This window comes from Epinephelus fuscoguttatus, linkage group LG6 (assembly GCF_011397635.1).
Source record: "Epinephelus fuscoguttatus linkage group LG6, E.fuscoguttatus.final_Chr_v1".
In the NCBI taxonomy this organism is placed as follows: Eukaryota; Metazoa; Chordata; class Actinopteri; order Perciformes; family Serranidae; genus Epinephelus; species Epinephelus fuscoguttatus.
The window spans coordinates 15,077,726-15,097,148 of NC_064757.1; the positions used below are offsets into that span (position 1 = coordinate 15,077,726).

At 42.4% G+C, this 19,423-nt stretch overlaps 1 protein-coding gene across 1 annotated transcript in view; it reads left to right on the forward strand.

The window, feature by feature from the left end:
* hmcn2 (hemicentin 2) overlaps window positions 1-18,880 on the forward strand; it is a 53,902-nt gene extending 35,022 nt beyond the window's left edge. Inside the window, exons 50-81 of the mRNA XM_049579281.1 lie at window positions 448-529; window positions 1,294-1,430; window positions 1,528-1,669; window positions 1,773-1,917; window positions 2,227-2,354; window positions 2,565-2,721; window positions 2,809-2,930; window positions 3,012-3,176; window positions 3,314-3,421; window positions 3,516-3,650; window positions 4,296-4,430; window positions 4,584-4,853; window positions 4,934-5,124; window positions 5,221-5,434; window positions 6,007-6,141; window positions 6,236-6,426; window positions 7,103-7,184; window positions 7,414-7,584; window positions 9,160-9,312; window positions 9,823-9,960; window positions 10,783-10,904; window positions 11,026-11,266; window positions 11,390-11,449; window positions 11,541-11,660; window positions 12,600-12,734; window positions 13,656-13,775; window positions 13,913-14,038; window positions 14,765-14,893; window positions 14,980-15,273; window positions 15,376-15,495; window positions 16,179-16,305; window positions 16,439-18,880. Of these exons, the coding sequence (XP_049435238.1) occupies window positions 448-529; window positions 1,294-1,430; window positions 1,528-1,669; window positions 1,773-1,917; window positions 2,227-2,354; window positions 2,565-2,721; window positions 2,809-2,930; window positions 3,012-3,176; window positions 3,314-3,421; window positions 3,516-3,650; window positions 4,296-4,430; window positions 4,584-4,853; window positions 4,934-5,124; window positions 5,221-5,434; window positions 6,007-6,141; window positions 6,236-6,426; window positions 7,103-7,184; window positions 7,414-7,584; window positions 9,160-9,312; window positions 9,823-9,960; window positions 10,783-10,904; window positions 11,026-11,266; window positions 11,390-11,449; window positions 11,541-11,660; window positions 12,600-12,734; window positions 13,656-13,775; window positions 13,913-14,038; window positions 14,765-14,893; window positions 14,980-15,273; window positions 15,376-15,495; window positions 16,179-16,305; window positions 16,439-16,817 (4,974 nt within the window). The 3' untranslated portion in view covers window positions 16,818-18,880. The remainder of the gene's footprint in view (window positions 1-447; window positions 530-1,293; window positions 1,431-1,527; window positions 1,670-1,772; window positions 1,918-2,226; window positions 2,355-2,564; window positions 2,722-2,808; window positions 2,931-3,011; window positions 3,177-3,313; window positions 3,422-3,515; window positions 3,651-4,295; window positions 4,431-4,583; window positions 4,854-4,933; window positions 5,125-5,220; window positions 5,435-6,006; window positions 6,142-6,235; window positions 6,427-7,102; window positions 7,185-7,413; window positions 7,585-9,159; window positions 9,313-9,822; window positions 9,961-10,782; window positions 10,905-11,025; window positions 11,267-11,389; window positions 11,450-11,540; window positions 11,661-12,599; window positions 12,735-13,655; window positions 13,776-13,912; window positions 14,039-14,764; window positions 14,894-14,979; window positions 15,274-15,375; window positions 15,496-16,178; window positions 16,306-16,438) is intronic.
* Window positions 18,881-19,423: the final 543 nt, after the last annotated feature.

The following is a 19,423-nucleotide window of genomic DNA, read 5'->3' on the forward strand; positions in this document are numbered from 1 at the left end:
AATTTTAAATGGACAGTATCTGATAGTTTTGCAAAGAATTTACTATAAAAACATGCACACAGTAGCTGTGAGTATATGCACTATTTAAAATGGGTGATTATGGTTTAACTTAAGGAAAGTACAATTTGAGGTTTTTGCAAAGTTCATCTTGTTAAAAAAGGCACTTTAACATTTTAAGTCTTTTCATGCAAAAACAAAAGCACATGAAACAAAGCTGGAAAAAATGGGTTTACCTGTAATTCAGTCTTCTTAGTAGGTTGTTTACATTTGTGATGTGCATCATAGATATAAATAGCAAGATAAGAGTTAAAACACTTTAACTCTTATCTGTAAACCCAAAATTAAATCGACAAACAACCTGATGCTGTTGAACCAGGATAAATCCAGGCAAATACAACATGGTTATGCAAGAACCACTCAAGCTAATTAGTGTTGTCTCTCTAAAAGGTCGAGGATGCAGGTCTGTACACCTGCTTGGCCAGCAGCCTGGCTGGAGAGGATGGGAAAAACCACTGGGTCCGAGTCCAAGGTGACATAAGCTATTCTTTTATGTTGTACAAGTTAGAAGAAATATATCATGTCCATCCCTCTGTCTTTACTTCCTCTCTTACTTGCACCTGGGACTTGATGGATAAAGCTCTGTGTATACTCTGGAGTAAAAATCTGTGTTTGCACAACACACTTGGTCTTGCATTAGCGTTTTCCTGCTACGGTCACGCAAAGTTGTTAAGCATGCAATATGACGTATATGCAGTTAACAGGACATTTTCATGTTTTGATTGATGATACATTGTGCAGCATCCTTATCCCACTTCGTCATTTGTTCTACCTTTTTGTTCATGTTAGAATAAAAAAGTTTCTATAAATATAATAACACGCAATGCTGTTGAGACATATTAAGCTGTTGAGATTAATGCTCTGAGTAAGATTTTCCAAAGTCCTGATAAACCTTTCTTTGATTCCCAGCTCAGCCGACTGTAAATCATGTGTGGTGAAACACACATTTTTACAGCACACCCTCTTTTATAAATGTTATGCTCTGTATGGAAAGCTGTATTTTTTTAGTGCAAACACATGATTTTTACATCTGACCCCTGATCTACCTCCTGACTTTATCTGTTCCACATGGCCACACATTTTTAACTAACTCATCTCTGTTTAAAAGGAGCGCTTCAGTCATATAGGAACTGTCACGTTTGTCAGTCTGGGTGCTTAAGTGTGCGTCACCTCTGGAAACTTTTTGTAATTTGTACATTTATGTCTACAGTTTAATAATCAGTGGTTGTGTTTCAGTCCCACCAACCCTCCTTGGCTCTGGTGATGTGAGGACAGTGACAGTACCAGTTAATGGACATCTGACCTTGGAGTGCCTGGCTGACAGTGACCCCCCTCCTGATATAGCGTGGTACAAGGATGAGGCCAAACTGCAGGTACAGAGTCATCAAACAAAGCAGGTATTGGACTAGAAGCAATCTCCTCTGACTCACACACTGTCTTTGTTTTCATACCCTCATCCTGTTATATTAGCTGGGTAGTCGTATCCAGCAGCTGGCTGGCGGTCAGTACCTGGAGATACAGGAAGTCAGGCCTGAGGACAGCGGCCAGTACAGCTGCGTGGTCACCAACATGGCTGGAAGCACCAGTCTGTTTTTCACAGTGGAGATTCTCTGTAAGTCACACCCTCAATGATAAGATGGTTTAAATACATTTTAAATTGTTCTACAAACTAAACCCAAGTCACTACATTAATACGTCACTTTTTATTTCCCTAGTACCACCTGTAATAAAGGAGAGCAGCTCAGTGGTGACCGCACATGTCGGCCAAGATGCAGTTTTACCTTGTGAGGTTGAAGGTGACTCTTCAGCAACAGTCATGTGGAGGAAAGATGGCTTCCCTGTAACTCAAGATAACAAAAAGTAAGTACAAAGCTTTTGTTTTGTTGTAACATAACTCGAGAAATCTGTCCTTCTTGTATTTACTTTTCCAAGTGCCGACAAAAACAGACACAGCTACATACAGTGGTGTCTATCCATAAATTAAAGGGACAGTCCACCCTCAAATCAAAATAAAGATTTTTCCTCTTACCTGTAGTGCTTTTTATCAGTCTAGATTGTTATGGTGTGAGATGCCAAGCGTTGGATATAGAGATGTCTGCTTTCTCTCGAATATAATGGAACTCGATGGCACTCAGCGCCTTTAATCTTTTGTGATGTGATGTGTTTCAGGTTCACCATGTTGTCAGAGGGCTCCTTGCGTGTACATGGGGTTCAGCTGAATGATGCTGGTCGCTACTACTGCACTGTGTCCAACCAGGCTGGCTCAGATCACAGAGGAGTGGATCTACGAGTGTTTGGTAATTATAGAAAAGGAGATTTAAAAGTGAATTATGACTCTGGTGGTGCTTTTTCTGTAATTCTATTATCAGTCATAGATTCACATGTTGGTTCTGGTTGTGATTATCATCAGTTGTCATGCTTCAGTGCTGTTTAGGATATCTTACTGTAAAAACACAGTGAAATACAGTTCTGTGGTCAACACCTGACCCTGTTCTGTCTCCTATCAGTGGGTCCTTCAATTAGTCCGGGTCCCTTCAATGTGACAGTAACCACAGGGATTAGAGCTGTGCTGAGCTGTGAGACAACAGGTATACCCCCACCTACAGTATCCTGGAAGAGGAATGGCACGCCACTCGATATCAGCCAGCAGCCTGGTGCATACAGGTACATACAGGACTGTCTCTGAATACACAGTATGCATACATTATAGATCACACGGCCATTAAAACATAAGTGTGCTGTTCTGTTCAGGTTACTGTCTTCTGGGTCCCTGGTCCTTTTAACACCGTCCACTGAGGATGAAGGTTACTTTGAGTGCACTGCTGTTAATGACGTAGGAGAGGAGCGCAGGGTCATTGAGGTCATCCTGCAAGGTACTGACTTTCAGCTCTGTACAATAAGCACACAGCAGACAGCCATTTCAAGTGATTGAAATGATGACTTTGCTCTTTTAGTCCCACCGTCTATTGAAGATGATGTCACGACGGTCACGGCTGTGAAAATGTCTCCTGTGGTGTTGCCTTGTCACGTACAAGGACGCCCTGAGCCCACTGTCACCTGGACCAAGGGTGGAGCCAAACTGGGTGCCAGAGGAGGAAGTTATCGTGTCCTTCCCACTGGTAAGACGTAATGTCTAAAGGCTCTTTATATTAATATGTCATGGTCTACTGGAACAATAATGCCACAGGGAAATTAATATGTGTGCTCATTACATGTGACATTAAACTATGTATCTTTGCACTTCATTACAATGCAGGAGTGTTGGAGATAACTGCTGTTTTGCCAAGCCATGCTGGCAGGTACACATGCTCAGCCCGCAACCCAGCTGGAGTGGCTCACAAACACATCTCTCTCTCTGTGCAAGGTGGATAGCTGCATATTGCTGCAAAAATACTATGTGTTGCAACACATGATGAAACATGTAAACACATATCACATTTTGTTCCCTATGTACTTAGAGCCCCCAGAGATTAGGCCAATGGCAGAGGAGGTACAAGTGGTGTTGCATCATGGGACCATTCTGCCCTGTGAGGTTCAAGGATTTCCCAGACCATCCATAACCTGGCAAAGAGAGGGAGTTCCCATAGCAACAGGTAATGATGTATAAAATACAAGCACAACTTTGAGTTTATAAACACATTGTTACTTTATGTTATTACATGGCTTTGTTGAACACTTTCTACGGTCTGTTATTTCTGAGGTGCACACTGTTGCTATGAATAATAGGCTGTTGCTGTGGACACAGTTCTGAGCATAAACGCTTAGCGGAAGAAATCAAATCATTTTGAAAGACATATTTTGTGCCAAATTATTGATGTCTTTAGTAGGTAGTGTTATAATAACCAGGAATTGGTACAGCAAGTGGTCATTTGGAGGATTCAAGATCCCTTTGCTTCACATCAGCATCCTGTGTCACTCTCTTGGGTCATCACGTAATAATTATCTGCTTGCTGTACATTATCCTTTACACAGATGCTGGCACTGGTGCTCACATAGGCATTTAGCATCAGTCATATTCATGGAAAAATTCATGTTGAAGCGACCTATATTGCTGTTTTTAATATTAATATTCACTACATAAAATGAGGTCCATGACTCCTCTCTGTGAAGACTTTGCTAAATACATACTTTTAACATTTTTACAGACTGCATAGCAATCTGTCAAGCCAAGTAGCTCTCACTGGAATTCATGGGATAGGGTCTGATTTTCTGGCTGATGTGATTATATTTGACTACAGGTCACAGGCTTGCTGTTCTTTCAAATGGAGCTCTGAAGTTTTCTCGTGTGACGCTGGGTGATGCAGGGACCTACCAGTGCCTGGCAAAGAGTGATGCTGGTGTGGCTGTGGGTAGGACCAAGCTAGTCCTCCAAGGTAACGTGCTTTTGATCTCAAAGTTTGGAAGAAAATGATGGTTTATCTGTGATTATTCCTCATAGGCAAAGTGGTTACTCCTAATTCCTAAAAAAATAACTTTGTTAGACATTTATAAATGGATTAATATTTCCTCATCTCATGTTTCCACAGTTCCACCCGTGCTGAGCGTGCCTCGTGTAGAGTACTCTGCAGTGCTTGGCCAGCCAGTCAGTCTGGAGTGTGTGGCTGACGGACAGCCTCAACCTGAAGTAACTTGGCACAAGGAGAGGAGGCCTGTGGTTGATGGCGCTCATATACATATCTTTGCCAATGGAACCTTGGCAATAATTTCTACCCAACGCAGTGATGCAGGCCTCTACACATGTACTGCCAAAAATCTTGCCGGCAGAGCCAGCCACGACATGAGGCTGGTTATTCAAGGTGAGCACCATTTCACACTCTGTTAAGACTGAATGTAGCTGCTTTAATGGTTCTATTGATAAAAATTTTGCTATTTTCAGTGCCACCCATGATTCCTCCTGCTCAGACAGACCTGTCAGTCATTCAAGGATTTCAGGCACTGCTGCCGTGTGCTGCTCAGGGCTCACCAGAGCCCAGAGTCACATGGGAGAAGGATGGGGCCGTTGTGCCTAACCTTCCAGGCAAATTCACTGTCCTGAGATCAGGAGAGCTGATCATCGAGAGGGCTGAGGTTAGCCAGCCGCCCCATATTCTTCACTACATTATGAACTACATCTCTGTCTCAATCTGATCGTAATAATAAGTCATGCTTGATTTCTTTTCACAGCCAGGGGATGCTGGCGTGTTTACATGCGTAGCCACTAATGCAGCAGGCTCTGCAAGACAAGACATTCGCCTGTCCATCAACATGAGGCCTGCCTTCAAGGAGCTGCCAGGTGATGTAACCCTGAACAAAGGGCAGAGTCTGGCCTTGTCCTGCCATGCTCAGGGGACACCTTCTCCTGTCATCTCCTGGACTGTCAACAACAGTCCTTACTCAGGTATGAACTTCCTCACATAGTGAGCCGCACAGCAAGTCAGTACTACCAAAGTATTATATTGTCATTGTGACAAAAATTATATTCAAGATAACCCCTTCTGTTGATCAGGGTAGCTTTAAATAGCAATTGAAACATGTTTTGCACTGACTGATCAAACTGGGGTGTCTACAGGTTATAACAAGGTAAATTCAAGACTTTTAAAAACCTTGTATTAAGGGCAAACTTGAAATGGAAATACAAACTAAAAGTGAAAATATACTCTTTCATGTCAGTTCAAAATGAACAGTGAGCTAAAATGACTTGTGATTCTCTGTGCTTAGAAAAAATACACTAACAAGCAGGCTGGCTATCAAGACCTCAGTTTAATGATGCAGACTCATCGGTGATCTAATTGCACAGAGGGGCGAAGATGTTTCCTGTTGTTTAAACACTGAAAATTCTTGTGGTGACATGACTAAAAAACATTTGAGACCCACCCAATCTGGAATTCATACTTTTTTAAAGGCCTTTTATCTGTAAATGTGTATTTAAGACTTTTTAAGGACCTGCTGCCACCCTTTAACATGTTCCAGGTTCCACTATTGATGAGGCTGGCAGGAGCTCCGTGCTCATTGACAACGTAACCACGAGTGATGCAGGGACCTACGTGTGCATAGCAGAAAACAGCGTGGGGTCCATCCGAGCGCTCTCATTTGTCCGTATCAGAGGTGAGCTTCTTGTTAAGGATTAGTCGGGGCAACTAACTTTCTTCAGATACTGATAACATTTTGATGACCTTGTAAAACCATGCTGTGTCTCCAGAGCCTCCCGTGTTGAAGGGTGAAGCCCATATGTCTCAGACGGTCATCCAGGGTGGCTCTGCTATGCTCGACTGTCCAGTCCGTGGAGACCCCAGCCCAGTCCTCCGCTGGCTCCGGGATGGAAAACCACTGCTCCACTCCCTCAGGATGCAAGCACTTCACAATGGATCTCTGGTCATTTACAGCATCAGTGTAAATACAGAGCTCCTTTTTTGTTTTGCCCTTTATTTGTTCCATTTTAGAGCAGTGACCCTCTCTCTAGGCAAGTTTAGTTAAACCAAGTTTGAGTGATTAAGCCCTTTGAGCTACTTACATCTATAAATGTTTTATGTGTTGGAGGACAATAGAGCAGTATTCATCCAACCCTAGCTCCATCTGCAGTCCCCTTGGGTGGAGGAACAGTGTGTGACTGTCCCGCAGCGTCCTGTTCCCACCTAAATCAGATTCACTTCAGTCAGAGAGGCTAACAGCATTAGCAACGGAGGGAGGAGATGAACAGAGAGCTGGATGTTCCCAGACTCTGCCCCTCTTTCTTTAGCCTGTAACCTTGTTAGGTCTCTAACTGCAGCTGTAATTGCACAGCCTGCAGTTGAGACTTTCTCACAGGCGGATGACTGTCCTTCCCACAGAGCACTCTAATGTGAAATTTCCTCTCTCTGGTCCAATAATATCTATTATGACGAAGAATTCAATGGAACTGCCCAGTGGAAGATGCTGGCTTTCTTTGCTGTAATGTCAGCGTTCTTTCAACATAAAACTATATGTGATCTCAGTTTTGTCCTGGAGGTTTGTGGAGACATCAGAGGAAAATTGTTCCTCAGAGTGCCAACTAAGCCAAACTCTCCTCCTCTACCTGTTTGATGTACAGGCTGCAGATGAAGGGGAGTACCAGTGTGTTGCTGAGAGTGAGGCTGGAACAGCTGAAAGGACCATTGCTCTCAAAGTTCAGAGTGAGTTCTGTGTTCATAATTATACACATTGTCACAGGATATCAAATTAATCAGAAAAATACAACCACGCATGCCAGTAATAACACATTTTTGTACATCTCAGAATCTGGCTTCCCTTTCTGAGAACTAATAACTAGTTTATATAACTTTTCTGTAAACTCCTTGGTTTTTTTGCAAAAAATCTAGACTCACAGCTCTACTGTCCTCTCTTCCTCTTTCTCTAACACAGTCAATGGAGGCTACTCGACCTGGGAGGAATGGGGTCCATGCAGTAGCACCTGTGGACAAGGCTTTCAAGAACGAATCAGGCTGTGCAACAACCCGGAACCAGCCAATGGTGGTCGATCATGCAGCGGTCCCAGTATCGACTCTAGGAAATGTCAAGCTGGTCTCTGTCCAGGTGCTAATTATTTTTTTCTGGACCTTCCTTTACTTTACCTTTTTACACGTTTAAGCGTCATTACATATTGCAACTACTACGGACATAATCTCATATGGTCGTAACATATGCATCGTCATACTCAATGCCTGTGAGTACACCCCTCCCATTTTTGCAAATATTTCATTATATCTTTTCATGGGACAACACTATAGAAATGACACTTTGATATAACTTAAAGTAAAGTGTCAATATTTTGTGTGCCAACCATTATTATCTAGCACTGCCTTAACCCTTTTGGGCATGGAATTCACCAGAGCTCACAGGTTGCTTCAGGAATCCTCTCCCACTCCTCCATGATGACATCATGGAACAGATGAATGTGAAGACACCTTGCGCTCCTCCACCTTCAGCTTGAGGATGCCCCACAGGTGCACAGGTGAGTTTAGGGCTGGATACATACTTGGCCAGTCCATCACCTTCACCTTCAGCTTCCTCAGCAGGGCAGTTGTCATCTACTAGGTGTGTTTTGGGTCATTATCATGTTGGAAAACTGCATTGCAGCTCAGTTTCTGAAGAGGGGCGATCATGCTCTGCTTGGAATTCATGTTTCACTAAATGAACCGAGCTCCCCAGAGCCGGCAGCACTCATGCAGCCCCAAACCATGATGCTGCCACCAATATGCTTGACTTTAAGCAAGGGACAGTTGTCTTGGTGCTCTTTCAGCATGTGTGGCACCTTGGTGAAGAGCACCAAGACAACTGCTGCCAGCTCTGGGGAGCTCGGTTCATTTAGTGAAACATGAATTCCAAGCAGAGCATGATCGCCCCTCTTCAGAAACTGAGCTGCAATGCAGTTTTCCAACATCATGACCCAAAACACACCTAGTAGATGACAACTGCCTTGCTGAGGAAGCTGAAGGTGAAGGTGGTGGACTGGCAAAGTATGTATCCAGCCCTAAACTCACCTGTGCACCTGTGGGGCATCCTCAAGCTGAAGGTGGAGGAGCGCAAGATGTCTTCACATCCATCTGTTCCATGATGTCATCAAGGAGGAGTGGGAGAGGATTCCTGAAGCAACCTGTGAGCTCTGGTGAATTCCATGCCCAAAAGGCAGTGCTAGATAATAATGGTTGGCACACAAAATATTGACACTTTAGGCACAATTTGGACATGTTCACTGTGGGGTGTACTCACGTATGTTGCCAGCTGTTTAGATGTTGATGGCTGTGTTTTGAGTAATTTTCAGAGGAAGGTAAATCTATACTACTATACAAGCTGTACACTAACTACTTTAAGTTATATCTAAGTGTCATTTCTATAGTGTTGTCCCATGAAAAGATATAATGAAATATTTGCAAAAATGGGAGGGGTGTACTCACTCATGTGAGATACTGTATGTGTGTACAAGTGAACAGAATATTATGAAGGTTACCTCACAGACGGGGTAAACATGCCAAAAGGACATTTCCATCTGTAAGCTATATGTGTTCTAACAGTATTTGGAAAGGGATACCTATAGATGAGACGTATCCAAAAATGTCAGTATGTTATGAGTAATTACAAATTATTCATGTGCATGTCTGATAATAAAAGGAGAAACTCCCCGCAAGACCAGAGGCAGCCTGATAGGCATGGTGAACGAGAGAGAGTTTGGCGTGTCCTACCTGGAGGCCAACATCACAGACAGTGTTGAGGATGGGAGCAGCACTATGCAGGCACGTCTGGACAACATCCCTCCCAGTGTGGGTGAGTGATCGCATGTTATATTCCCCTGGGGTGATGTCACATGTTTGGAGATAAAGACCTTCATTCTAGCACCTGTTGTTGTACAGCAGTCTTTGGTTGGACACAAGTGTATAAACAAAACTGTTGGTCAGTCCAACATGTTATTGAAATAGACTCCAAGGTTTAGTTAAAGTTGCTAACTTTTTGAAATTTGCACAGTATGGGTTCAGCAAGCTTTTTAAGACAAACCTTTCAGATTTAAATTCATAGGATGCAACATAGGAAATGCATCCAATCTAACTTTAAAATATAGGCTTCTTTTAAATGGAAAAGTATGTATTAATTATTTTTTGAGAAAAACAATATCTTTTATTTTACTCAGTAATGACCTGCAGTTTCATGGAAAGTTTGGAATATGTTCTGTTCTTTAAGAGCTAATTTTTGGGATGTGGTCCTTATCCTGTGTAGGCTGTACGCACTGTTTTTCTGTGGTTCTGTAAGAGGCCAGGAGTTGATGCTGTTTCGTTGTAGGTCCCTTGTTGCGGGTGTTGGTGTCTGCTTTTGCTCCCATCTACTGGACCACTGTGCTACAGAGCGGAGACACCAGAAACGGCTACTCCTTCACTGAGGGCCAGTTTAGACAGGAGTCTCAGCTGGAATTTGAGACTGGTAAGTTTTGCCCCACATGAGTTTTATTATGTAAGCATGTCAAGAATGAGTGTTAGCTAAAGGATATTTAAAGCTGTTGATTTATTTAAGACACCATTTATGTGAGTCCTGCATCAGGTCAGGTACCCGGCAGGTGACCATGAAAAGGTGACTTGCAGTTGGGATTTTGTCCTAATTTGTATAAGATTTATTATTATGACAATTATTGAAACACATGATTATTATAGGATCTGCGGTTTCAGGTCGGGCCACAGATCTTGTGTTGACAGGTCACGTTGCAGAACTCATTGGTCCTAAGTGTCAGTGGCAGGACAGATGCAGTATTGCACATCATGGTGCCGGGGAGGATTTTACCCCCCCCCCCCCCCCAAAAAAAAACCAAGACTGTTTGCTTTGTTGTTCTATGTGTATATGCATGCAATTGTTTTTCTACTTTTTATTTGTTATTATCATTATTCTATCAATATTCTATAAATATATTCCCTTTATTCCATCTTTAAACATACTTAAAATAAAATTTTAAAAAAGTGCATATATATATATATATATATTAAATCACCCTCACCCTCCTGTCATACAAATACAACAAAAACTTTTGTATAACTTGTGGTGAGTGTTTGCAGCGCCAACACACACAAAAATGTAGACATAAGTTTTCAATTCATCAGTGTTTTTTCTGTTGTTGTACAAAACAACCAGTAGATGGCACCACTCACTATCACTGACATTCATGAGTTTACACAGGAAGGCTGTTAATTCAAAACAGTATCATCATGCTTCCTTGTACTTGTAAATGAGTGTTTTTTAAATCTCTCTAAACAGGGGAGATCCTCCGTTTGACCCATGTTGCCAGAGGTCTGGATTCTGAGGGAGTTTTACTGATTGACATTGTAATTAACGGATTTGTGCCTCCTTCATTAACATCATCTCATCTGACCCTACAGGTACGTTCACTTCTGTCATTACATTGTGTATTTAAAGACCTCTGTATCTCACTTGAGAATATACTGACGTACGTGAGTTCCTCTTCCATTTCTTTGACCCAATTTCTTGTGCGTCCCGCAGGAGTTTGATGAGTCATATGTGCAGACGGGCCAGGGGCAGCTGTACTCGTGGTCATCACAGACCCACCAGAGAGGAGGAAACCCCATGGTGCTGCGCTGTAATCACACCATTATTTATGAGGGCCAGGAGGAGCGCCAGGGCCCTCTGCTCCAGCTGCTCAAGGTCTCCGGGTTGAACAGCGTGTACAACATGTTTACTCTCACTTTGGACTTCCATATCACTGCCAATCTTCTCATACCAGGTCTGGAGAAAACATACCGTGATTTAAAGATTTGAAACTTATCACTGAAAGTATCACAACATCACATAAAAATACTGGATCTGAATGTTCAAACAGCTATGAACTGAACTTTTCTGCTTGCAGATGGTTATGGAGACACATGCCCAAAAGGTTTCGTTCTTGACACGGCCTCCTACTGTGCTGGTATGCTGCTTTCCCTTTTTTATGCTTCATTTCTCTTTGAACATTTGTCACTGTACAGTTTTATTATCATGACTCGATGTGTCTTTATTAGATGAAGACGAGTGTGCACTCCAGTCTCCCTGTTCTCACTCATGCAACAACATCATGGGAGGCTTTTCCTGTGCCTGTCCCTCTGGCTTCACCATCTCTACAGAGACCAACACATGCCAAGGTGAGACAAAAAACAACATAACATGCTAAGGTATTTGATTTATTACCATATATACAATGGTAATATCCTAGTTAAAGGGACAGTTCACTCCAAAATCAAAGATACATATTTTTCCTCTTACCTGTAGTGTTGTTTATCAACCTAGGTTGTTTGTGTGAGTTGTCAAGTGTTAGAGATATCAGCCATAGGGATGTCTGCTTTCTCTCAAATATAATGGAACTAGATGGTACTCAGCTTTTGCTGCTCAAAGCGCCAAAAAAGACATCTGAAAAAATTCAACAGCAATATCTCTTTCCAAAAATTATGACGCAGTTACTAAAGATAATACACAGACCTTGTTGTGAGCAGTTTTATGTAGGAACTATTTTCTGTCTACCAAACTACACCTCCCAACCCTATCATTACGCAGAGGGAAGCTTGCATCTACTGCTACCTCACCTGGCACCACTAAGCCAGCTAACGTTACAGCTCAGCCAAGGAGCACTGTCACAAGCACGAGCCTCTTGCCCATGTGTAGATGCACACTTCCTTCTGCGTGATAATATGGTCGGTGGGTCCATTTTGGTAAAAGGAAAATAGTTCCTAGATGAAACTGCTAACAACAAGGTCTGTGGATTTTCTAAAGTAACCAGGACATGATTTCTGGAAGAGACATTGCTGCTGAGTTTTTCAAATGTATTTTATTTGGCGCTTTGAGCACCACAAACAGAGTGCCATCTAGTTACATCATATTTGAGAGAAGGCAGACATCTCTACAGCCAATATCTCCAATACTCTGCAACTCACATCAAAATAATCAAGATTGATAACTAGCACTACAGGTAAGAGGAAAAACATGTATATTTGATTTGGAGATGAACTGTAGCTTTAAGTAAAGGAAAAACCATCTGTTGTGGTAATTGTAGTATTTGGCCTTATACTTGTTTCACTTCATACCAGATATTGATGAGTGTTCCCAGGGCTCACACATGTGCCACTACAACCAGCAGTGTGTCAACACAGTGGGCACATATCGCTGCCAGGCCAAGTGTGGACCAGGATTTAAGCCCAGCATCACAGGAACCAGCTGTGAAGGCAAGTCACTGTTAAATTGTCTACACGTTTCACAAGGAGGCATAACAACTTATCCTCTACTGTAGCTGTAGACTGGGTAACATTTAAAAACTTACTAATACCAGTGCTCTTAAAGTGATACTGCTACCCACAGAGTATTTCGTTCAATATCCATAATGTGAATGGACTGGTATGTAGTATAGCCATACTATTGGACGTTTTGGTGGCATCTCAGCACACTGGACTGTCAGTGCCTTCAAATACGCTGCACTTAACCTCACCACACAACAGACTATATGGGTTGTAGCTGCTTCTACTGGAGGTGTCTGTGAGCTCTGCACTGGGGACAGTTGGTGAAAGTCTGCCCGCCAACACACAGTGACAGAGCTAACTGTTAGCCACCACATGGCTAAGGTTACTTAATGGTTATATGACAGAGTCGAACCATGTCAGTGTCAGTGTGAGTTTGTTGGAACCATTTAATGGCTTTTGTTAGCCGGATGTTAGCTGCTGCTGCTGCTGCTGCTGCTGCTGCAGCATTAGCTCAGGCTAACCAGGTAGACGTTGAGTTGACCATTTGCCAGAGGAAGGCAGCTCTGGAGACGACAGCAATAGAAAGTTTGCTGATACAGAAGGGAGACAGGATGGTCAGGGATCAGATCCCCAGCATAAAAAGGACTAAATGCAAGTATTGTTTGACTGGAGATGTTTCGATGCTACTTGGTATTTGGTTATTTTAGTTGATACCTTAAAGGTATCAAGTACTGATACCCAGCCCTAGTACTTGTTGTCACCATACCTTTTCGTTGTTTAATTCAATTTCATTTGTTACTGCAATAATCAATAAAGACAGATCTCATTTTCTACACACTCCAGCTCATACAATATGTTGGATGTCTGCCGAAGATTAATATAACCAGATGTGTCAATTGTGTGTTTCAGATGTGGATGAGTGCCAAGAGTCTGCTCTCTCCCCATGCCAGCATCAGTGTCTCAATTCCCTGGGCTCCTTCCGCTGTCTCTGTCACCCTGGATACCAGCTATCAGGACATCGTTGCATTGGTCAGTCACTTAAACTTGGTGGTACTCCCACACGTTATTCAGAGCTTAGGAAAGTCTTGGAAATTAAGTCATTTCAAATCAAGACATGTTAGAAAAGGATAACTTACAGCTCTGTTGTAATTATTGCATTTTTCCAGACATCAATGAGTGCATGAGAAACGTCTGCCCGGCTCACAAGGAGTGCCGTAACACAGAGGGAGGATACCAGTGTTTCGACAGCTGCCCAGCTGGCATGACCAAATCAGAGAACGGAGCCTGCATGGGTTAGTGGCTATCATACTTTGTTTTGTATCCACCTTTTCTAAGTGCTAAATGGAGCATTTGACTATACATTAATCATGACTTTAGTCATTTGGAGACACAGTGTCGACTTATTTATACTCTGAAGGGCTCATAGAAGACAACACCTGTGATTTCACTGATTAATGAATCCTCAGACACGTGACAGTTTGTCAAATGACCCAGCATGGCCTGCATGAGTATAATAAACAGGGCTGTTGCTAATAATGCTGGCAGCTTCAGCAGAGCTCTGCACTGCATTTTACATTGCATAACACCCGGTCAGATTTCACAGGATTGCTTTAGGGCACATGGAGCAAGAGTTCACAGCTTGTTCTTCACAAAAAAAGCTCAAGTGTTTTAAAAGTCTATGAATTGGTAATCAGAGAAAACCTTTGACCAAAGAGCAATAAAGATCCTCTTTATAACGGGATGCAACACAGTTTATGATAGTGTGATCTTAATTATAGAAACTCAATAGTCCGAATAGCATCACAGGTGTGAGACAGAGGCTACCAGTCATCTCAACCATAAATTACTGTTTTGTGTTTTTTTTTTTTTTAATTTTACCAAAGGTATCACGGCTATCATATTTTTTTTAACTAAGATTTTTTTCTTTCATTTTGATACTGTTCATCAGAAGAATTATAGCAGATGCAAATGTAATGATGAGATTTGTGCTGATGCATTGTTAACTTCACACTTTTCAGATATTGATGAGTGCCAGGATGGAAGTCACATGTGTCGCTACACCCAGATCTGTCAAAACACAATCGGAGGTTACGGATGTGTGTGTCCCAGAGGTTACCGATCTCAGGGAGTGGGCCTGCCATGTCTGGGTACGACTGCTGCATCAGTGTTGTTATATAACTCTTCAATGACACTTACACATGAGAATTTATCTGAGCCTTGTTATACCTCTCAGACATCGACGAGTGCCAGCAGACGCCAAACCCTTGTGCCTACCAGTGCCGCAATGTACCTGGCAGCTTTAGATGCCTGTGCCCTCCTGGCACTGTGCTGCTTGGAGATGGGCGCTCCTGTGCAGGGCTGGAGAGACGGCAGACCTTCACCAATGGTACCAGAGTCAGGGCAAGGCTCCGCCCACAGCTGGTGTCGTCTGTCGGCAGGCCGATCCTCTCCCGTACTCACGGAGTATCTCGCACCACCAGACAGAGCTGTCCTGTGGGGTACACCAACAGAGACGGCACATGTGTTGGTTAGTGTGCATCAAAACTATTAGATACAGCATTCAAAACAAAAAAGTACATCCACATCATCATATGTTGTTAACCTAGATTGTCAAATGTTCTCGGTATAGATGTAGATGAGTGTCTGCTCAGGAAGCCATGTCAACACGAGTGCAGAAACACCATTGGCAGTTTCCAGTGCTCATGTCCCCCTGGTTACCAGCTCTTACCCAATGGCAGGAGCTGTAAAGGTAAGATGTTAACTGTAATTGCATAACTGTCATCCTCCCTATAAGGGCCCTGAACACCAGGCCAATCAGTTGTTGGTGAATGTCGGGCCATCTGTGAGCATCTGTCACCCTTGTTTTTGCTGTGTCTCGCACCATTGGTCCCTGTCAGGTTTTTTTCAGCTGATTCAGCATGTTGAATCTGCATTGGAGTGAAATAACTGATAGGCAGTTCAGCTCTGTGCACGAGAAGAGAAATAGAAGTGAGGACAGTAAACAAGAGACTAAAGTCAAGAGGGAGTGAGATGGAAAACTTTTTATATTAGGTAAGATTATTTGTTTAGTCACTGGGCTCTTCAGTAGAAATGGAACGGAAAATAAGCTTTGTTATGTCAACGTTGGGTTGTTAATGTTGTAACTGGCTAAACAGCGTCTTGAATCTGTCCTGTCGGTCTTCCAGTTTCCCTTTTTGAATGACAAATACAGACTACTGCTGCCTGCTGGTACGAAGAGTTATTTCCTCTCATGCAGACGCAGAACATATGTGGTAGTTGGTTAGTTTGGGGTATGTTCAGTGTAACTCTTCAGCCGAGACACAGGCAACATGAGGCACTGCAACAGTTGGCCTTTGTCGCACCTAGTTCTTTGAAGGTTTGATGTGTCTGGGCCTTAAATGATCACAGCTGATCTCCTTTCTCTACCTCTAGACATCGATGAATGTGTGGAACAAGGTATCCAGTGTGGACACAATCAGATGTGTTTTAATACCAGAGGGGGATACCAGTGCCTGGATACACCCTGCCCTGCATCCTATCAGACTGGACGAAACCCTGGGTAAATTGCAGTGTTTTAAATGCAATAATCAGGCTGTAGATACTGTACACATGCAAGCATATTTTTGTGGCTATAAAATGTCTTAGTGCTAATGTGTCAGCGGCACTTTCCTCTTTCCTGTTGACCTTTAAAGGACGTGCTACAGGCCTTGCTCTCTGGACTGTGCCACGGGAGGCTCTCCTCTGCTCCTACAGTACAAACTGCTCACACTCCCCTCTGGCATTCCAGCCAGTCACAATGTGGTACGACTGTCAGCTTTCTCCGAGTCAGGCGTCCTGCAAGAGCGTACGTCTTTTACCATACTTGAGCAGGAATCAGTGACGGGGGCACTGGGCCGAATGTTTGGCATCAGAGACGAGGCAGGCAGGGGGATCATCTTCACCCTGAGAGCTCTTAACAGACCAGGACTAGTGCGCCTCAAGGTGCAGGCCACCACCATCTCGCTGCAGGGCCGCATTACCTACCAGAGCATCTTCATCATCTACATCTCCATCTCAACGTACCCCTACTGAGCCTCTATGCTGCTTTACAAATGACTTTGCTGCCCAGTGGCCTCTGGATGCCTCTTACTCACAAGGCAACTGCCCCAAAACCCTGTGCCTTGGACACATTAGGCCATGCAAATAAGCTCTAATATACAAGAGAGGGTGGACATGGTTAGTAAGTGCATCGCTTGAAGATATGTACCCCCCTCTGAGACTGAAATCTCAAAGTGGGAAAAGTCCTGTAAGAGAAAAGACCTTTTTTCCCCAAATGCTGATTAGATTTTGTTGAATTAAAGTGGAAACAGACAACACCCCCATGTTTCCAAGTATTATTGGTGCCTGTGCTGCTGTCACAGAGACAACTAGATTGCTTTCTGTTTTCTCAGAGTCTAATAACTTCCAACGACACAGGAGACATTGCATTTTGTTTTCCCACAGTTACTTTGGTATTTCCATTGTCCGCCATTTCCGCTACTGAGAACAGTAGCTGCAAAGATACTCACTGGGGAAATCACTGATAGCTACCAGGGAAAACAAAAGTGCTATCTTCTTCTTGTTTTGGTTGCACAATCGAAGGTATAACTGCAGCTGAAGCAGCTACATGACCCACCCCATCTACATATCAGTCCACAATCAGCCCCTTTGCTCTTTGGCCTGGAAGCAGAAGTCCTAACATGTCTCTGCAATGGAGCTGTAAATTGAGCCTTCGTTTTTTCAGGAGATTGTACCCTGTGTCAGACAGGACCGCAAAGTGAAAAAGAGGCTAACAGGGAACCAATCTAAACACACATGGTGTCATTGTTCCATAGGCATTACATTGTGCAATCAACATTTACTTCATAATAAGTTAAAGCAAAAAACTTGTCTGTTTCCACTTTAAGCAGAACCTACTCTGGTGAAAAAAATCTGAACTGACGAACATGCTGGATGAACAATTATTTTGTTCATTTATTTACTATTTGGGGAAAATCTTTCTTATCAGTATCTGAAAATGCAGAATGGAAAAAAATGTAATGTCAATCAAGCACTGAAGTTATTTTGTATCCATCAGGAACTACCACAACTTTTTTTATGTTCTGCTATCTATCATTGTTTGTTTAAATTTCTATCTAATTCTGGGACAGATTTATTCTCATATGAAAATATGTTTGCAGCCCACACTTGAAAATATAAGTCTTTCAACAGTTATGAAACTGTACAATGTTTTCCCTACTATTTTAATTTATTTAAGTCATTTGAACATATGAATGGTTCAAACAACCTCCAGTCCTAGAAGGTTTGAATTAATAAGGATCTACTAGCTTTGTGATGACAAACCTTCAATGGCACACTGTAACAATGGCTTATAGCTAGCGACATTGTTTCATCTATCGTCTGTGTTTTTATACTCTTTTTATAACACTTTTTATCACGTTTAAAGTTTAAAGGTGCTAATCTGAATGTACTTGAGTATTTTAAATACTCACCACAGAGTTGGACTGCACTTCCAGTTTCTGCAGTGTGACATTAGCTACACAATGTCATGTCTTTCCTGCATTCATGACACATTTTAGTACTCATTTCAACAAAAAGTTGGTGTTCAGTAATCAAACGTGTCATTAATGTACAAATCTGAGAAGGGAAATTATATTACAACTATAAAATGCCACAAATTGCAGTAAAAATGTTTGCTCTACTCCTGCAGATTAAACACACGTTTCCTTGTTGCTGTAAATGAGTGTCAAATATTTGTAGAAATAAAATGAACACTTTTGTTATTGTCTGTTATTACCATAGCATAGCCTCAGTCAAGCTTGATCCTATCCTGCCATAGACTCTAGATTAACATTTTATAAATGGCATATTGCAGCTGACAAAGAAAACTGCTGCAGACAGTTATTAATCAAGAGAGGAGCTGATGCACAACAACTCAGGAAAAGCAATTTGGCCATCAAGTTAATAAATGATGCATTAACCCTGAGAACTGACAATCTGGCTTTTAGATCATTTCTCCTCTGCCCTACTCTGACCCGAACCCTCAGTTAACCTTAAATCATTTCCTTCCTACTCTGTTCTGAGAACGCAGTAAAGTGGTTGATGGTGTTGTCTCTCTGACCTGTGTCTTGTCAACCAGTCTTTGTAGTTAAATGTATAAAATGTTCAGTGTTTGAAATAGCTGTTTGCTCACTCAAAAGTGCTTAGCATCAAAGCCAAAAGCAGACTGACTTCTGATCTTATAATGTGCTTAAAAATAAAGATTTTGACATTTACATTGATACAATGCCAGAAAGTCATATCACTGGTTGGCTTGTTTACTTTGGAAACATCTGTAATACATGGTCTTTGGCTCAGGTAGTACCTCAGCTGCTCAGTAGATGGAGCAGGGTTTAGGTTGTTGTCAAAATGTCTCAAGACTGACTAGAAGATCAACTGTTGGGCCCTCAGTGCTCTGGGTGTATTGTTGGTCTCTTAGCTGTCATCACTGTCATATGTCGAGCTGCTGTTTGTAATAACTGTCAACGCTGAGTAGATCGATCTCCACAGGAGGGAGTTTGAACAACATTCCACTTAAGGCTCAACTATACTCATTTTAGGTCCTACAGTTGATAAGTCCATTTCAAACATTGTGACTGTCACTGCCCACATACTGCCAT